The sequence below is a fragment of the Silurus aristotelis genome (assembly GCF_946808225.1).
Source record: "Silurus aristotelis genome assembly, chromosome: 8".
NCBI classification, from domain to species: domain Eukaryota; kingdom Metazoa; phylum Chordata; class Actinopteri; order Siluriformes; family Siluridae; genus Silurus; species Silurus aristotelis.
Genome location: NC_139581.1, coordinates 29,280,629 through 29,298,107, shown reverse-complemented (window position 1 = coordinate 29,298,107; position 17,479 = coordinate 29,280,629). Strand labels below are relative to the sequence as shown.

General features: G+C 40.6%; 1 protein-coding gene across 1 annotated transcript in view; it reads left to right on the top strand.

The window, feature by feature from the left end:
- The window catches only part of mtnr1ba (melatonin receptor type 1Ba), an 18,070-nt gene extending 6,115 nt beyond the window's left edge, over positions 1-11,955 (top strand). Inside the window, exon 2 of the mRNA XM_083549089.1 lies at positions 10,696-11,955. Coding sequence (XP_083405215.1) covers positions 10,696-11,564 — 869 coding nt within the window. The 3' untranslated portion in view covers positions 11,565-11,955. The remainder of the gene's footprint in view (positions 1-10,695) is intronic.
- The last annotated feature ends 5,524 nt before the right edge of the window (positions 11,956-17,479 follow it).

Genomic DNA, 17,479 nt, shown 5'->3' with positions numbered 1-17,479 from the left:
TAGCAATGTTAGAAAGCTGGTGTCAGAGCCCAGAATCAGCCATGATACATCAGCCCTGGAGCACAGAGGGTTAAGGGTCTTGCTCAAGGGCCCCAAAAGTGGCAGCTTGGCGATCTCATGGCTTGAACCCCTAACCCTCGTTCAGTAACCCAGAGCCTGCCAGCAATGGGATTTTGAAGCCACAGCAAAAACTTTTTATAGTAGAACAACCCTGAAGCAACCCTGAAGCACAAAGAAAATGAATTGCGGAAAAGTAAAGAGTCCCAAGGAAGGAGCAGAAGGAGCCTCATACACGGCGAGCTTGCTGATGGCAAAAGCAGGTAAGCCTCACACGATTAGTGAAGAGCTTTGTTTACCCCTTGCGAAAGAAATGACTCGTATGAAGGCAGCAAAACCGTTTGCTCTTCTGCCCCCTTAGCCAATGACAACCACTCTCAGAGTCGATAATACGACAGACCAAACCGACACATAACCTTTCATCTTCCTCCTTATTTGGTGAAAGTAAAACTTTCGAAAGACGCCAAGGATGCCTGGTTTATTTGAGAGGGTGGATTTTTTTAGCAGATAAAAAACAAGAACAACAGGTGCTGTTTCGGGCCTTTGATGGAGTTCTTTTAGAGGTAACATCAGGAGGGTTTCTTTGACTACAGACTATTGAAGAGACTAGGCTAATTGCACTGCTTGTGTTTGTGAGGGAACCTGGACCACCTCAAAACTGTTTTGAAGCCTTTGTCAGCAAGATCCACAGGGGATTAATAATAGATGAGGATTGAGTTTCTGAACGGCTTTATCAAAGATGAGTTTTTACTAGACGGTGCCCGGGCAATGACAGGCAGGGACAGCAGTATAATTAGCTGGATTAAAAAAGCTGTCCCAGACGCTAAACGGGCCCACTGTGGGATAGATTCGCTTTTATTTCTTCGGTCCAGACAGTCAGCAAAACACCAATTTACAGACGTTCTTTCTGTCTCCAGGAAGATGCAGCTCTACCTCTGCCATGTTAATCTGCATTTTATGTATCTATAAGTTGAAATACATTATTTATAACTTTAAATTTCACTCTTTACATATAAATAAATCATTCTTTACTGATCCAAATATGGCACGCAATTGTCGATACACACTTTTTCATTCGAGGCTTTACGCCGTTAACTTTGATGCCAATGCACCCTGGCGGGAATCGCTGAATCTTACCATTCCTATTGAACATATGCAGTTTCCTACACATTAAATTGAGCTACCTACAGCTCTAAGAAGTTCACTCTGTGGTGCAGATAGTGTTAAATCAGTTACAGATATCCCTAGCAAGTCTGCATGAGTATATACGATGGATCTCACGTTTGAATCCAGGACTCAAGCAAAGCAACGGCCCCAAGTGCTCTAGAACTTTCAGCGCATTAATAAGATGTCAATTGATTCTGCTGTTTAAGAGGCACCTCTCGCTAATCGAACGATTTGCCGAGCAAGCGAGAACCGAGCGGATCCGAAATCCCTTTGCTACCGACGTCAAAAGGAATACCTCAGGATCTGACCTGTGCTCGTCAGGAGAAGCTGTTGAATTCATCATCTGATTGAAACACGAGTCACTATTGGATTTCTTTTGATGAAGAGACAGAGCCGTGCCCTGCTTTCCCCTTCAAGGCTGTTCAAGTTTTAATGTCTTTTTCTACTACCTGAGTCCTGAGGCAGATCTCCATCAAAAGCTAACTCCTTACTTCTAAACCACAGCTCTGCAGTAATAATCAGACATGTCATTTTTATTTGTAAGTAAAGGGTAAGATGGTTTAATGCAGTGGTTCTCAAACTTTTCTTCTGCCGTTTTCATCTTTAGGGGGATGGTGGATTTTTAAGCCCCGTCTGTCCTCCATCACCCCAAAAAATGGTGAATACTTCAAGTTTAAAAATGTATTGAACTATCAAGTTCTCAATCAATAAGATCAAATATCAATAATAAAGAAAATCAAAGTGTACTGGTGTTTCATACTCTAACTGTCTTTCATTTACCGTAATTTCCGGACTATAAAGCCGCAATATAAGCCGCACCCACTGAATTTTACAAAGATTTTTATTTTGAACATAAATAAGCCGCACCTGTCTATAAGGTGAATGCTCCTACACTGAAGCTAATGAACTTTACACAGGCTTTAATGAAAGACAGTGTCTGTAACACGGCTTGTATCTAAACAGTAGCCTACCAAGAAAGTCATTGTTCACTGTCTTCCTCCTTCCTTTCACAACTATTTCTCTCGGGAGTTTATCTTTTGGCATCATCGTCGATCACCACCGGTGAATCTTTTCTCCCGATGCTGTGCAGCTCAGAACACAGGTGAAGTGTGTAATTTCATGCCCGGTTGTTTTCAGCGTGACGAATGATTCGCATTTCCTGTAGAGAGTCCGAGTGAGCGGCAGGTCAAACGTCAGAGGAACCTCATCCATTTTTATGATGTGGTGCGGCCCGATTCAGTGGGAGCGCATCTGATTTAATATAAAGAGTTTCATTGGTTCACCTGAACCCGTTCGGCAATTTCATTGTGAAACCAGGAACAACCCAAGGAAAAATCTATAAAAAGTAGCAGCTTTTAGTCCGGAAAATACGGTACTTGCATTATTGACCTACTTCTTTGCTTGTGGTTGCTTTGAGTGTATAAACTTTATCCTTAATAAACAAATTCATAAATGAAGAAAAAAACTATTATTAATATTCATTCATTTTCTCCCGCTTATCCGTAATTCGGGTCGCGGGGACAGCAGTCTAAGCAGACCCCCGCCTTTGACTGCTGCCCAATCCTCACAGCACCGTCCCTTACGGTCCCTCCTAAAGGTGGTGAGCCCACGGGAAGGCGGCCCCACGTCACTCCGACGTCACGGACCTTGATATTTCCCTCGTAAGGGACCCCCGGAGCATAAAGGGTTAAGGGCCTTGCTCAAGGGCCCAAGATTGGCAGCTTGGCGATACCGGGGCTCGAACCCCAGACCTTCGGATCCGCAACCCAGCGCCTTAACCGCTGGAGCCACCACTCCCCACTATTATTAATAAATATATATATTTTGTCTTGGAATTTGGAATTGTTCTGCGGTGGTAATTGAACTCAGGCTAAGGAACAGGGCGACTTAACCACCTCGTATAGGGAAATTGTACACAGGTGCTAGTAATGATTTAATTAGCAGACAGGGGGTAGACTATATGGTGGGGAAAACAGAGGTCTATATTAACCTTTGGTAAAAGTGGGTGAAATTACTGAAATTGATTGGATTTATGGACAGAGTAAGTAAATCAAGAAAGAGAGAGAGAATTGGGCCTGCCGAGACTGGATTTATGATCCTTACACTCTTTTCCTATAATGGCCTGGGTGAACAAAAGACAAACACAATCCATTTTGTGTGCTCTGCTGCTGTCCAATCGTGACTCTGCCAAGATTATTTTGTTCACTTTGTGTATCTTAGTGCAGCAGGCAATCAAATAAAAACAAGATAGCAAAGTTCAGACCAGTCCACATTAACTGTAGAAGGATGAGACACCACCCTGGTGAACAACTACTCTGAATCCTGTGGAAGGATCCGGGTCACGGCACCAGTGTCAGGTAGTTGTAATGGGTTGATTAAAATTAGGCTACTCTATGTAATGGACTAAGTGGAGTTATGGGTAATATTATGTAAGGTAATGACATTTAAGTGAGAATAGGTCTTAAGGAAGTGTTTTACCTTCATTTTGGGGTAAACATGTAGAACATATGGTGTAAATAATAAATACAAAATGATGCACGTTTTAATTTCACTGATTCTTGATTCTCCTGGTTTAGACACCCTGTAGTACAGAACATTGTATGAATTATAGATTATATAAATCATTCTGAATAATAGAGTGGATTTGGGAAAAATCTGCCTGAAATCTGTTTTCAGATTGAGTACAATGTTGGTGAAAATTGCAGATAAATTGATGGAATTTTAGGGCAATTGAAGGAGATTTATAGCCTAATTAGGCAAATAATTTGGTGGAATTGTGGGTATTGTGTACAACGGGCCTAGAATTTGGGTAAATATGGATGGAAATATTGATAGAATTGGTAAAAATTATGATAAATTGGTAAAATTATGGATAAAGTTGTGTAGTGTAATAAGTAAAAGTGGTGGATTTATGGGTAAATTCTGCAGAAATTGTTGTGGAACGTATATAAAATATAATGTAAGTTTGGATGGGAATATGGGGGGAAACAGTGAAATTATTGATAAAAATTCCACATTGCTTTGATTTTACCAAAATTATTTTAAGTACAATTGAGTGTTATTATTAATTAAATTGTTCAACATTATATTAATTATATTAAACTATAATTCAATCCAGGTGTAATTATGGGTAAAAAAAAAACGTGGAATTGTAGGCAAAACAAGGTGGAATCATGGGTAAAAATCTAGGGTAAATCATTGGTAGAAACTGGTGAAATTATGGATAAAAATCCAGGTGAAATTATGGGTAAAAACTGAAGGAATAATGAAAAACAGTTGGAATTATGGGTAAAAACCAAGTGGAATTATAAATAAATCCTGGGTGAAATTATAGATAAAACCAGGTTGAATTATGAATAAAACCAGGAGGAATCATTGGTAGAAAATTTGAAATTATGAGTAAACCATTAGAAATCATAATAAAAAACATGAAAAATCATGGGTAAAAACAGCTGTAATTATGGGTAAAAACCAGTTGGAAGTATAATTAAATCTAGGTGTAATTATAAAAAAAAAAAAAAACAGGTGAAATTGTAGGTAAAACAAAGTGGAATCATGGGTATAATCCAGGTAGAATTATGGGTAAAAAGTATGTGAAATTATAATGAAAACCAGGTGGTATCAAAGGTACAAACAAAATGGAATTCTATGTAAATGCAGGTGGAATCATTGGTAAAAACAGGTGGATTTAAGGGTATTTATAATACTGCACTGGTTGTAACTACCGTTTCTGTACTGGAAATAGTTCTTAAATGGTGAAGTAGCCACATTTCACAGATTGAGTAGCTACTGGGGGAAAAACAGGTGGAATCATAGGTTAAAAAAACAAAAAAAAACAATTGGAATTCTGGGTATTTTGCACTTGATAGCGAAAGGTTTAGTTGGTAATAAAGCGAGTGTGTGTGTACCAGAAGAACAACAGTCATCATTTTTTTTTGTCATGTATGGGATTATGGGTAAAAATCTGTAGAGGGGGATTGAGGGTAAACTCAGATCACTTGATTTTGAAGAAGGTCAGAAAGAGAGAGATGGAGCACAAGAGAGAAAACATTGCGTATGGGCAGGCCGATAAGGCTTAAGGGACGGATATGATGAGCAACAGAAAAGAGGGATGAGAGAGGGGGAGAAATAAAAAAAAGAGAGACATTCAGCTTTGCTCTTTGATTCATCCGATCCTCTTATCGCTGCTTAACTCGTCATTTTCTTACCACTTGTGTAGGCAAGAAAAAGAGGCAACAAAGACGATGGAGGAGTGTGTGTGTGTGGCACTTCACTAGAAAATGTGATGACAGGCCAGTTTACACACTGACTCATCATTGCCTTGCATATCACATCCATCTTCTCTATGTAATCTCTCCTTCTTTTTTGTTTTCTGCTTCAGTTTTTGAAACATTAACGATCCTCATTGTGTGTGTATTTTGAGAAGTGTGTGTTTTTTTTTTTTACAAGGTGACATTCAATGTCTTGTTAATGCAAAGTGATGAGATTGCAAACGGTACGCTTTTTTGAGCACAACAACACATAATAAACAGTGTGTGTGTGTGTGTGTGGGTACGCGGGTGTGTCTCCAGAAGGCCTTAACGGTTATAGATCTACTATCAGTACTCCATATTTACCATCATAATGCCATAAAATCATAAATCCCGACTGACACACCTTGCCCAAATTCCGTCATTATGAGAACGTTCTGACGCTACACACCACAGCGCGGTTGACCGACGTGTTCTGATTGGTCAGAAGTAGCTCAGGTGCACATCAGGGGTTTTAATTTATTATCGGCGCTTGCGTTTAACGCTAGCCTTCCGTCTCCTGACGTATTGAACACGCCGTTTTTTTAAGATTCCAGCGAGATCCCATGCCGCTATTAAATCCATTTTATTATACTATACATCGTATCTGGCAGGTGTAGCAAACAAATCATGCCCCTATGGACTGTGAATAAAAGATTTTGTAAATAAAATTAAAGTTTTGTTGCCCTGTTCCTCTTGGCTCAACTTTCTGATCACATGCTTTACCACGTCTGCGATTTTATATGCAGCAAATTAAAACAACGTGACAACCTGCATTAAAACTCGCAAATTTGACAATTCGTACGTTTGACACGCGTCGATGCTGCAGTGAGTCGTTCGAGGCACTTCAAGAGTGGAAGAACGTCACTGGAAAAAAACGACGAGAGATCAGGAACGAGCTCAACCCCTGGAAACGTCAAAACCCTTCAGCTACTCATGCATGATGATCGTCGGAAAGCGAGCCGCATGATCTCACTTCCGCACTCACCCTTCTTACCAGATTCGGCTCCTGCGGACTTCACCCTCTTCCCCAATATGAAGCTTGAATCGCAAAAGGTGCTTGACACACTTCCAGGACGCTTTTTGAAGGTGGAAGAGTAGATAAATAAAGTACTTGTGAACAGAGCGAATCATGAAATGTCTGGCAGGTGCAGTAAATGAATCAAATATGTTTTGTAAGTAAAAGTTAAGTTTTGTTTAAATAGAATTTTTATTTAATGGTGGAAGGGGGAGTAAAACTGAATTATCTGGCATCCGGTTTCATTTTTGGGAGATGCATTTTAGTGGATGTTTTTGTATATTTTTTTTATCTTTAATGTGTCATCTATATTTATGACGTTCCTCGGTTTCAGTTTCTTTGGCTGTGTTTGAGCAGACATAGCTTTCTATAATAATGCTCCCACCCCCGTGCTTCACCGTGTGTACAGTACTCGATGGCAAATCTGACAAGCTGCCGTTATTACTGGGAAACAATTATATTGTTTTTTTCACGACTTTTCCAATTGGAGCAGGAATAATCTAATGCATTTCAATGCTTTTGTTTTCTGTGTATGTGCTGTTCCAGCTGCTTTCAGGTTATCCTGCAAACTGAGTGACCCCAACTCCTGTTCTTTTAAAAAAAAAGTCTCAGGTTGTGCACCTTTTCTGAGTGTTTTAACAATCTTTGCGCAATGTCTGCTGCTTGTTGCGTGAACTCGTCCTAAACGCCATTGCAAATGCATTTTCAAAATGACACCTGGTGGATAATAATTGCACGCAGCCGAATTCCACGGGGTTTTCAATGTCAAAAAAAAATCTCTCATTAGCATGAATTTTTGACACTCGTTCCTACAACAGAGAAACATTTGCAGTGCATTTTTATCATCCCTGGTTTCGGTGGAACTGTAAACAAATTCTTATGCAATAGACATACACACTTCACTACCAAAAGACATGTCACCACCTACAGTACAAGTAAATGAGCAAGTACGAGGCTTCCATTAGATAACTACTGCAGTGATTAATACATGTTAATTTAAAGTCTACATGATGGAATGCGGAGCTTGATTTCGAAAGCGGGACGCGCACACTGCGATTCTCTTGGCCACGATTTAATTGAGTCGCATTTTAAAAATCCTACAACAGGAGTCCCCAAACTGAATACGGCCCACCCCTACGTTTGGAACGGCGCTCTGAACAATGCCAGAGACTTATTTTTTTAAAACGTAATTTTAAATACATGTTTCACTCGTATCATGTTTTATGGTTTAGAAACAGTGGCATTGAGTAAAAGACAGGAGGTGGAGCTGGAGGTAGCAGAGCTGAAGATGTTGAGATGTTCGTTGGGAGTGACGACGATGGACAGGATTAGAAACTATCTATTAGAGGGATAGCACATGTAGGACGTTTTGGAGACAAGGCGAGGGAGGTAAGATTGAGATTGTTTGGACATGTGCAGAGGGAGGACATGGGGTATATCTGTAGGAGAATGCTGAGGATGGAGCCACCAGGAAGGAGAAAAAGAGGAAGACCAAGGAGGAGGTTTATGGATGTGGTGAGGGAAGACATGCAGGTAGTTGGTTTGAAAGAGGCAGATGTAGAGTACAGGGGGGTATGGAGACGGATGATCCACTGTGACACCCCCTAATGGGAGCAGCCAAAAGAAGATATCTGCCAACTGGGACTTTATTTCGAAGAATTCAATTGGACAGTATCACCCCTTCTGTAGTTCCAGAAAGTGTTACACATTTAAAATGAAATAGGCTACAGGATCATAGTGGACTATTCTAGGTGTAGTTACAAAAACTGCTCTGTCCCGTACCTAAACAGAACAGACAACCATTACAGCCTGAACTCCAGTCTTCTATGTACACACACTGCACTGTAACATTAAAGCGGGAGCAGAAATGGTAGCTCACGCTTCCTCTTGGTTGCTAGAAAATAACTTAGAATTAAAATTTAAGTTCAAATTGGCAGAACATTTAACGGTTGTGACACGGCTGAAGCTCAGGACATGTCCGTGGAACGAGGACGAAGATATCTGATGGCGCTGCGATGGCGGCGAAATTGCCATTAAGTGCTGAGTGAGGAAAAAAACAAACACACACACACAGGATGAACAGAATAATCCCATACACTCTTAACACACATTCTTTAATGTGTTTTTTTCTGAACATCAACACAAAGACCCTCGTGAATGGCGTTTAAAATTAATACATTCGTTTTAGTTTTTCGATACGCTCTGTTGAACCTTAATTAGAGATCCGTTCTAAACTAAAGGCATGAATGAATTTCTGGAGATTTAAAGAGCTTTAGTGCATCCAAAAGACCACAAGGTGTTTTTTCAGGCAAGATGAAGAAAAAGTACACCAATATGGACTAAAGATGGTTCTTTCGTCAAACTTTTACCACAGAGTCGGAGGCACACAATTGTATGAAACGTCTCAGGATGCAGGAGTGGAAGAACATCCTGCTATAGAGCTCTGTAACCCTATTGAGGTAAATGTGAAAGCTGACTCCACCCCCCCCAGGCCTTTCACAAATCAGAAATCTTACAAATTTCCACAAAATCTAAAGGAACATCTTCCCAAAAATGTGAGCTCATTAGAACATCAAAATGCTGTCAAAAGTGAAATGGGAAGCCAAAAATACATGCTAGTCCTATGCTAATGACTTTAAAGTTGTCTCAGAAAGCTATTTCATCATTTAATGTGTAATTAATAATAATTTAAAAAAAGATCCATTCTGTTGCTTCCCCTTGACAGAGCTGCAGGTGATTCTCAGGGTGAAAAAGCCGGATGTCGCTTAATGACACCCAAGATGGCTGCCTGATTTCTCCTCCTGTCATTTAAAGTGACAGTGTTCGTAGATTGACTAAACGATGTAGCATCTTGACCTCATCTAGATTCTTGATTAGTATATACACAATGTAAACAAGATTTTGTCCTCATTTGCTCTTATAATCAACTCCATTTTTCCATTAGATGTTCTGTGGATGTTTGTGAGATTTCATTCATCCACAAAGGTTTCATGCTACCACATCCAAGGGCTGAAAAAGTCGGGTGGTCCATTGTTTTTTTGGCAACACAGTGTATCTATAATAGGCTTGTTCTTTCTTTATTCATAATACACAAAACTTTTTAACATTAAGCGTTGGTTTGTTGGAAGAAGAACATTTTGACACAAATTGTCAGCTAATATCTTTTATTTATTTATCTGCACCGCAGACGACGACTCCTTTAGTCCTCCATTTTGCTTCTCGAAGAAGCCAATTGCAGACCAGAATCCTGATGGAATGTGGGGGGAAAATATGCAAAGCCAATAAGGTCAAAAGTGGTTGTGCGGAAAACGAAAGGGGTCAGGTGTGTACACGTTGCTTAGGTACGGATCGCGAGCGTTGTGTCTTTCCGTAATGACACCGATAACATGATCGCAACGAGTTAATGTGACAACTGTGTAATCAGATTGTCTGAGTTCTGATCCGAATTCGCTGCTTTCATTTTCCTCCGCTAGCTAAATTACACCCACTTATTAGACCCGAGAAAATGGAGTGTGGAAATCTCGGAGGAAATCACTGAAGCTACATCATTTACTATGCTGTGTGTGTGTGTGTGTGTGTGTGTGTGTGTGTGTCATTGCTTGCGAATAAATCTGCTTCTGCTACACACTTTTGTTTTTTATCCAAGTGTACACTCTTGAGACACCACATTTGCATTCTTAAGTCCACCAGGGTGTGTTAAAAGCTGTCCGTGTGTGTGTGTGTGTGTGTGTGTGAGAGCGCGTGTGTATGAATTCATTAGCAAAGCAGGAAAGCATCCCTTTGTCTCAGGTCATTAATGTTTTAATTAGGAGTTAAGGTTTAATTACTCTGTGTGTGTGTGTGTGTGTGTGTGTGTGTGTGTGTATGTGTGTGTATACTGTTCTATGATCTATCATTGAAGTGTGTGTGTGTGTGTGTGTGTGTGTGTGTGTGGTGGTCCGTGTTCGAGTTTATTTCCACTGCTGTGCTGAATTGTGTTGAACTCTGCCTGAACCTATCAGTTCTGTTTACAAAACCACACACACCCTCACCCACCCACACACACTCACACAACCCGAATACCACACACACACACACACAAACCCGAACAGACAAACTTTGGGCTTGTTAGACATAGACATAGTGTTGTTTATGCATGTGTGTGTGTGTGTGTGTGTGTTACAGGTAACGCATTTGTGGTGAGCCTGGCCCTGGCGGATTTGTTGGTGGTGTGTTACCCATACCCACTGGTCCTCCATGCGCTGCTGCACTCCGGCTGGCTTCCTGGCGAGACCGAGTGTAAAGTCAGCGGCTTTCTCATGGGTGCCAGCGTCATTGGCTCCGTCTTCAACATCACTGCTATCGCCCTCAACCGCTACTGTTTCATCTGCCATGCCCGCACGTATGCCAAAGTGTACGGGCGTCGTGGCACGCTAGCTCTTATCATGCTCGTGTGGGCGCTGACCGGCATCGCCATACTGCCCAATCTCGCGGTGGGGTCCCTCAGCTACGACCCCCGCGTTTACTCTTGCACTTTCAGCCAAACGGCGAGCGCCAGCTACACCTTCGCCGTGGTGTTTGTCCACTTCCTGTTTCCCATCGCCATCGTCACATTCTGTTATGCACGCATCTGGATGCTGGTGCTAAACGTCAGGCGGCGCGTAGCCAGCGACACGAGGCCCCGCCTCCGGCCAAGCGAGATCCGCCATTTCCTCACCATGTTCGTAGTGTTTGTGCTGTTCGCTGTCTGCTGGGCGCCACTCAACCTAATCGGCCTCGCAGTGGCCGTCGACCCGCCCCGAGTGGCGCCGCTGGTTCCCGACTGGCTCTTTGTGGTCAGCTATTTCATGGCATATTTCAACTCCTGCCTCAACGCCGTCGTCTATGGGCTGCTCAATCAGAACTTCCGGCGCGAGTACCGTTGTATCCTGATGTCGCTCTGCAAGCCCCGCCTGTTTCTGCAGGAAACGTCGAGGGGCGGAACTGAGAGGAGCAACAAACAATCGCAGGGTAACAACAACAACAACGAGCAGCCGAAGGCCCAGACTATTTAACCATCCAAGAATATCAGGGGGGGACAATCCGTCCAGACGCTCCGGACTAAAACTGGGATCCTCTTGATGCATTAGCAATACAGCAATAGACATTTATAATTGACAGACTGTTGGACAGGAAGTTCACACCACCATTCCACCAACGAACATTAAGCATTACAAAGTTCAATACAGTCGGTTGGAACAAAAGCTAGCCGGAGTAAATTGGTAACGCAGAGCTAAATGAAAAACGCCTCAAATGAAATGATGCAATCAAACCATGACAACATTTCCTATGCTAATTTTTAGTTCATTGTTCTTTGCACTACATATGTTAGGCTATTCAGAACAGACCGAACTGAACATGCCCACAGCGTTTCTATACTAACCTTACAACACACAACAAACACTAGCAAACTCAAACCTCGATGACCAGACCATAAAGTAAAAAAATTATAACTTAGCTACGGATACAACTGATTTTTAAGAAAAAACAGTTTGACTTTAACACATCATCTAACACGAGCGCACCAATAAGGCAAAACTTTTCACATTCACATTTCGCACTTCCGGGAAGATGTTTCACTAGATTTTGTGGAGATTTCATTCAACCACAAGGGTGTCAGTAAGGTCAGGGTCTGATGGAGGTGAAGTAAAGAGGCCTGGGGTGCAGTTCCTGAAGGGTGTACGAATATATATATATATATATATATATATATATATATATATATATATATATATATATATATATATATATATATTTCTATCTCCGTATAAAACTTTCTTTCGGCTTCTCCCATTAGGAGTCGCCACAGCGGATCATCCGCATGTTTGATTTGGCACATGTTTTTTTACGCTGGATGCCCTTCCTAATGCAACCCTCCCCATTTATCCTGGCTTGGGACCGGCACTAAGGCTTGTGCAACCCTAATGGCTGGGGTTGGTTCCCTGACCGGGGATCGAACCCGGGCCGCAGCGGTGAGAGCGCCGCATCCTAACCACTAGACCACCAGGAAACCTATATATATCTCCGTATATATAACACAATACGAAAATTGCAAACTTTCCAAATAAAACCTATAAGCAGATGAAAATATATACCTACTGCATTCTGCTTAACCGCAACACAATGCCAAAACTAAACTGGCGATTTTCGAGAGCTAACTATTATAATTTATGTAGACATCTGGATTCCAATCAAGCATTAGAACTAATTAGCAATATGGGCTACCAGGACACACTTTAAAACATGCTCTGCTAGCGTCGCTCAATCAATCGTTTCTCCTTTAATCATCCTGATTCGGCTTATGAGCCATAAAATACAGCAAAAGAGAAAAGAGCTATTTCCCCCCAAATTCATGTTGGGGCTTGGTTTTTGTACAGCTTGTTTTTTTTTTGTTTTTTTTTTAGGTCAAACGTGACCCTTTTTTATGGCCAAGGTGTCCATTTCATGAGCGTCCGCCCCCCCCCCCCCCCCCCCCCCCCCCCAATTCGGTTGAAATTTTAATACCACACGGAGTTCTAAACAAAATGACGAGGACCATACATACAACAACCTCAATTAACAAAAGATAACACCAAGCTAACAAGGGCAAACACACTTATACAAAGGTTACATAAATTGCACTACGGAAGTACATGTGTGCAAAACAACACAATATCACCACCATCTCTGACTCAAGGTCCAAGCAGTCAGCAGAAGATATCGCATCGTAGTAGCATGACACGCTAAGCTCAATCGTACGAACCGCGACTTCACCACATTCACACGTGTTGCGTTTGAGGTGCGTATGCAGTACATATTGCAGTACATGTGTGTTTTGGATTCTTTCACATAAGAAGAGGAATATTTAACCGGTCAGTTCTCTATAGATTTCCATACTTAGATTTTCAAACAACAAGACACTTATTTTACGTGAAAATCACGATCATTTAAAAAAAAAAACTTAGCATCCACACCAACCGCAGACACTTGAACTTGCTCCGCCTCAAGAATGATCTGAGCATCATCCATTGTGCAGGTTTGTTGTGTTTTGGAAACCAAAGCTAGCTAACGCAAATCGGTAACGCAGAACCAAATTTCTCTATGAAAATAAGCCTCAGAAGGAAACTGACCTGTTGCTACGGTCACACCATAGCATCAGTTCCTAATGGTAATCTGAAGCAAATATAACGCCAAGTTCAAAGCGTTCGAAACGGAATGAATCAAACATATCCGCAGTGTTTTAATACTAAACAAGCGCCCAGCCACCCACCTTAATTACTGTCACCAGTCCATGTAGTCTAGATGTTTCTAATCCAAAGGTCACAGCTACAAATACATTGATAATTAATATTTCCCTTTACGCCACTGTTTGGCATTGCTATAGAATCTAACAAAGGAAGGTCAATGATTCTACAATATGAACCTTAGCTAAGGCTAACAACCACTTCAAATCATCATCATCAGGGTCAAACATTTATGGACACCCCAACCTGAGATTCGTACATGTCCCTTGCCTTTAATATAACCTCCACTGATATGCTAGCTTCTGAAATGTGATAAGCACTTCCTGCAGAGATACTCCCCCCCATATGTAATATAACAAACATTTTTCTGCATAAATAGTAATATATCTTATATAAATTTATGATGAAATGACTGCATTTTAAAGGCAATTTGTGTTTAGATTGAACATGCACCGCAGGCTAATCTGTTAATGCGGTCGTAGTCCTCACACATCACAACCACAAGTCCTGGCTCATTTTCAGTACATCGGCAATAATCATTAACGTTCTTTGGCTAGTGACGCATCTGTAGCCTGTAGCTTACGGAAAGCTTCAAAGCTAATTTGAGACGTCGGATCTTAGCAAAAAGACCTTTGCCTCAGCAAGACTCGGGTGTGTTGTCTGGATTCGTTTGAATAATTTTTTTAGTCAAATTGTGTGTAAATGTAAACAGAAACTGAACCGAAAATATCGTCTGTCTTCATACAACAATGACAAAATTTTTAAAAAGGCTTAAAACCAAAGCGTTAAGTAAACGGTTCTTCTTGTTTCCTGGGGCGCCATTACTTTTGCCCTGCTGAAATCTTTAAAATGATTTGTCTTCAATATGAAATGTATCATGTTTCGCATTAACTAAGTTCCTAGTACCCTATAGGGCTAAAAGTTTGTGGTAACAGATTAAGGAAGAACCACATACAGCTGGAAAGGTTGTGTCCAAATACTTTTGGTTGATTCAGTGTAGGTGGATAAATGACTCTGCATTGCCTCTGTATAAAGGGCCAATTTGATACACGTGGGACGTGAAACGCACTTTAAAATCATACAACAATTAGTTAGCGAGATTCGTTGTGCTTTCCGCTAGTCACTTCGCTTGGAATTCATTTCCTTTTAGTATTTGGGGCAGATTTCTTCCCTCAAAATCATTCTGCTAGTTTATTTTTGTTCTAATGGGGGGAAAAACTTTCAGCAACATTCAATGATGTTCTCCCCAAGGATCTAATCATTTATACGTCCTACTGTAGGAATAGCAATTTGGCTATTCAAAAGAGAACGTCGGCCGGTATATTAGCATTCGCTCCCCGCAGATTTTCTTTCCATGTTCCGGAGGAGTGGACAGCAGAACTCTAGCTAACGAGAAGTTTTAAAAACACAAGGACATGTAATACACTGAACTAGCAACTTTTTTTTTCCTCAACCACAAGAAGTGGCATGACTTAATAATAGCAATATGCTAGTGTTTTGCTAATATTCTGCTAATAGTAATTGCTGTTATTTTGAAATAAAAAAGGTGACTAAAAGTTCTATATACTAGTAAAATACATCCAAAATTGTTCAAGGATGGCATTTTCTTAGACAATAGTCATTCATAGTAATCTATTTTCGTATTAAATGTTATTCTTCAGCATCGAGGGTCTATTCAGCTTCGGAAACAGGTTCAATTTTGCACGATCAAGTTTTCTTTTAAAATATTGGGACCACATTAGCACATGCAAAGTAGGGACTTTAAAAAGGCAGAGCTGTAACCCATAGATCTTTTATTTATGGCCATCCCTGCAGTGATTTTATCCGTGTGTGGTGTGTGTTAGTGCAGACTTTGAACTGTGAGCTCTCAACTCTTTTTATGTAAATGTGCCTGATGTTAAAAAGCCTCAAAAGTGTCACATTTGCAAAGCAAATTTCTGTAAAATGTCTCAAATTTACTGAATTACATTTATTTCAGTGATTTAAGCCTCAAATACAAACCAGTTGAACTGCGTTTAGACTTTTTTGCAGCAGTACAGATGTTGTGATGACTGAAGTGTAATATTATTACTGTTGAATTACACTTATGATTTAAATCTGAATATGGTTTAAATATCATGAAAGGACTGAATGGTTTCTTTGGGTATTTAACAGAATAGGGCACTAAAAAGAGACTAATATAATATAAAGTACAACGTAACAAGTAATGTTGCTTTTTTTCCAGCAACAGCAGCACTTCAATTTCTAATCAATGATCCGTTTAAGTGCTATTTGTTGGCCAGGAAAAACTCAGAACAAGCCCATGTGTCAAACATAAACTATGTTGTCTTAAACAGTAAGCCTTTTTTTAACTTCAATTTCCAACAATATGCCACAAAGGGCCTGTGTAGGTTGCATTCATTTTGCTCCAAATTTTAAATAGTCCTTAATTTCATGCCATTTTATTATTATTTGTTTTTTTTACTTTGAGTAATTTGGTTTAGTGGATCTCTTGATCAACCATCGGTGCTTAATTTTACAAGCTAAAAAAAAAAAAAAAAAGGTTTATATCAGGCTACACCACACACCATGTTTCACTAGATCTGAGGTTCCCAAACGGTTTCCCATGAAGGCTACACAAATCAAACGTGATTAAGAACCATGGATTAAAGTAAATGTTGCATTATACCAAATGCATTATATTAAATTTAAAGTGGCCTCGGTTCACCTTATTTATGATATCAACTAATACAGTTTTAAAGTTCAGTGAAACTTTTAGTACAATAAAAACATACTAACAATCCCCCTTATAGTACAATCGAGTCTTGTAAAAGACACCATTTAACCTGAAACACAACATGACATTACATAAAATATGCTGCACCACATGGAACACAGAAAACATGCAAAAAAATATTAAATATATAAAACCATCCATCAAAAATCATTTTAACCCTTTTTAAAACAATATATTTCTTTCAAAAACATGGATGGCTAATATAACTGGGTAAATTTAACAGATATTATGAACAGTGATAATCCTCCTTACCTTTTCACAAAGGAAATAGAATTGGGGGAAAAGCTACGCCCTTGCAAATCAAGGCTCAATCCAATTAAGATAAAAAGAACACACAGCTCCCTCCAAAGGCAGGGAGGGCACTTTACACTATCCCTATACAAATTAGATTAGATTAGATTAGATTAGATTAGATAGATAGATATTCATTCATTCATTCATTCATTTTCTCCCGCTTATCCGTAATTCGGGTCGCGGGGGCAGCAGTCTAAGCAGGCATACCCCGCCTTCGACTGCTGCCCAATCCTCACAGCACCGTCCCTTACGGTCCCTCCTGCAGGTGGTGAGCCCACGGGAAGGCGGCCCCACGTCACTCCGACGTCACAGACCTTGATATTTCCCTCGTAAGGGACCCCCGGAGCATAGAGGGTTAAGGGCCTTGCTCAAGGGCCCAAGAGTGGCAGCCTGGCGATACCGGGGCTCGAACCACAGACCTTCCGATCGGCAACCCAGCGCCTTAACCGTTGGAGCCACCACTCCCCCTCTAGATAGATAGATAGATATGTTAAATGTTATATTAGAAAGAAAAATCTTTTTTTTTTTACTCTTCTAAAACATGGCATGGCCAGTCAACGGTCATCTAGGGCCATTGGGCCCTAGTTTGGGCATCTCTGTACTATATTGTCTAATCGTTTTTGTTTGTTTCTTTCTT